At 55.8% G+C, this 2747-nt stretch overlaps 1 protein-coding gene across 1 annotated transcript; it reads right to left on the bottom strand.

The window, feature by feature from the left end:
- Positions 1 to 658: 658 nt before the first annotated feature.
- On the bottom strand, positions 659 to 2170 carry LOC137657384 (uncharacterized). The gene has a single exon (XM_068391722.1). It carries the CDS (start codon positions 2168 to 2170, stop codon positions 659 to 661), a length of 1512 nt encoding a protein of 503 aa, XP_068247823.1.
- Between the last annotated feature and the right edge of the window lie 577 nt (positions 2171 to 2747).

Here is a 2747-nt window from a genome sequence, read left to right as displayed (position 1 = left end):
GTCCTTACGGGGCACAAAAGCAGGTCTTCCGGGTTGTCCGAGCTCGGAATTGCTGGGATGGAGAATTCCTCGAACCTAGGGTCCGCAATTGTAGGGTTCTGGGTCTTCGCCACGAATTCTGGCAAGAACTTAAACGACATGTCCTTCCAACCTTTCGAGTGTGAGACCTCGAAGGACAAGCCGTGGAGCTCGCTCACCTGTTTGGCCGAGACAAGGGCCAACAAGAAGACCGCTTTGAGGGTGAGGTCCTTGTCTAGAATGTCTTTAAGCAGTTCGAAGGGGGCCCTCAAGAGAGCCCTGAGGACCTTGGCCATATCCCACTAGGGGACCCTCGAGGAGCGGGGGTCACAAGATTGTTCAAAACTTCTGATAAGCATGGAGATGTGGCGAGAAGTCCCCAGGTTGATGCCCTTGAGATGGAAAACCTGACCCAGTGCCGCACAGACTCCTTTGATGGCTGGGATGGAGACTCCCCGGTCGTCCCTCAAGTAAACTAGGAAGTCTGCAATATTGTGGACCGAAGCGTCTAAGGGCCTCAGATTCTGAGTGGCACACCATTTAACAAACGTTGGCCATTTTGCCTGGTACACAACGCACGAGGATTTCTGGAGATAGCCCAACATCCTGTCAGCAGTCTTGTCCGAGAAGCCTTCTCTCCTTAGCAGTCACTTGATAATCTCCACGCGTGTAGCCTCAGGCCCTGGGGGTTTTTGTGTAGCCTGCGGAAGTGAGGCTGACTTAGCAGGTCTTCTCTTACTGGCAGGGGCCACGACGGAAGGGTGGCCAGGTCCTGAAGATCCGCGAACCCCTCCCTCTCCGGCCACCAGGGCGCTACCAAAGTCATCTTTGTGGAATTGGATTGTCTTAGCCTGTTGAGAACCTGCCTGATGATCCTGAAGTGGGGAAAGGCGTAGACGTCGAGGCCGTCCCACGAGTGCTGGAAGGCGTCTTCGAACGCTGGTGTCGGGTCTGGCACCGGGGAGCAGAATACGGGGAGCTGTGCGTTGAGTCTTGTGGCGAACAGGTCTATCAGCGGGGAGCCCCAACGCCGGAGAACTTCCTGTGCCACCTGGGGATAAAGAGACCATTCTGACCCTACCACCTGACCTGTCCTGCTGAGACCGTCTGCCAGGACATTCCTCTTTCCTGGAATGAACCTGGCTGTTAGCAGAATGTGGTTCATAGCCGAATGTGGTTCATTTCGGACCATTCCAGGATCTGAGCCGTGAGGTCGCACAGTTCCCTTGACCTTAAGCCTCCCTGCTTTTTTATGTACGCCACCACCGTGGCGTTGTCGCACATGAGTGCCACCAAGTTCCCCCGGAGGAGACGGGCGAATTCTGCCAGGGCTTTCTGTACTACCATGAGCTCTAGAAGATTGATGTGCCGGGTCTTTTCCTCCGCTGACCATTTCCCCTCTGCTGTTTCCTCGAGGAGATGAGCTCCCCACCCCTCCTTCGATGCGTCCGTGAAGAGCAGCATCTCTGGAGGGGTGGAGCCGAACAGGATTCCCTTCAACGTGTGAGTCCTGTCGGACCACCAGAGAAGCGTGTCCTTGGAGGGAGGAAGGAGACACCAGAACTATCTTCTGCGAGGACTCCTCCGCTGACCAGAGATCCTTCAGGTTCCACTGGATTGGTCTTAGCTTGAGCCTGCCCTGTGGGACCAATTTTTCCAACGAGACCAGGTGACCCACTAGCCTCTGCCAATCTTTGGCCCTCACCGGAGTGCCAGCTAGGAACGGTCGAATCACCTGGTCTAGGTTGTCCAACCTCTCCTGGGAAGGGAAGGCTCTCGTCAGCTGGGAGTCTAGGACCATCCCCAGGTACGTCATCCTGATGGTGGGGACTAACTTTGACTTCTCGAGGTTGATCGTGATCCAGAGGTCTTTGCAGAACTGCAACAGAAGTGAGCCTTGATACTTTAAATCTGCCTCTGAGGCTGAAAGCAGCAACCAGTCGTCGAGGTACCTGGTCAGCCTGATGCCCTGTTTGTGTGCCCAGACCGATACCAGGGCGAACACCCTCGTGAATACTTGTGGAGCTGTCGACAGACCGAAGAAGAGGGTCTTGAACTGAAGGGGCTGAGAACCCCACCTTACTCTGAGGAACTTCCTGCCGGAGGGGTGAACGGGAATCTGAAAGTAAGCATCCTTGAGATCCAGGGACATCATGAAATCCCCTTCTCTCAAGGCCGCCAGCACCGACTTTGGGGTGTCCATTTTGAAGGGGGGTCTTCTTGATGAACTTGTTCAGAGCCGAGAGGTCGATGATTGGCCTTCAACCTCCCGTCGCCTTTTCCAACAGGAAGAGCCTGCTGTAGAAACCCGGGGAAGGCTCATGAACGGGCTGTAGCGCTCTCTTGTTCAACATGGCTTCCACTTCTGCTTGCAGGGCTGCTCTCTTCTCCGAGTCTTTGGGCGCCAGCCACTAAGCCCGATGTTCGGGGATCAACGGGGGCGGATCTGACAGGAAGGGAATCCTGTGTCCCTCCCTGAGGATTGTCACCGTCCACGGGTCCGCTCCGTTGTCCAGCCATGCTTGCCAATATCATTTGAGGCATCACCCCACCTGAGGCGTGGGAAGGTGTAGGGGGCCTCTCTCCCTATCTCCTTCTAGGGAGACGGTTGGAACGGCCTCTCCTTGAGCCTGAGTATTTAGGCCTAAAGGAGGCCTGAGGTTGGGCACCACCCCTTCTGGAGGGCCGAGGGGATTGGTGCCAGGAAGAGGCGGAAGCTTCCTGCCTAG

This window comes from Palaemon carinicauda, chromosome 18 (assembly GCF_036898095.1).
Source record: "Palaemon carinicauda isolate YSFRI2023 chromosome 18, ASM3689809v2, whole genome shotgun sequence".
Classification (NCBI taxonomy): Eukaryota; Metazoa; Arthropoda; class Malacostraca; order Decapoda; family Palaemonidae; genus Palaemon; species Palaemon carinicauda.
This window is presented reverse-complemented; position numbering and strand designations above follow the sequence as displayed.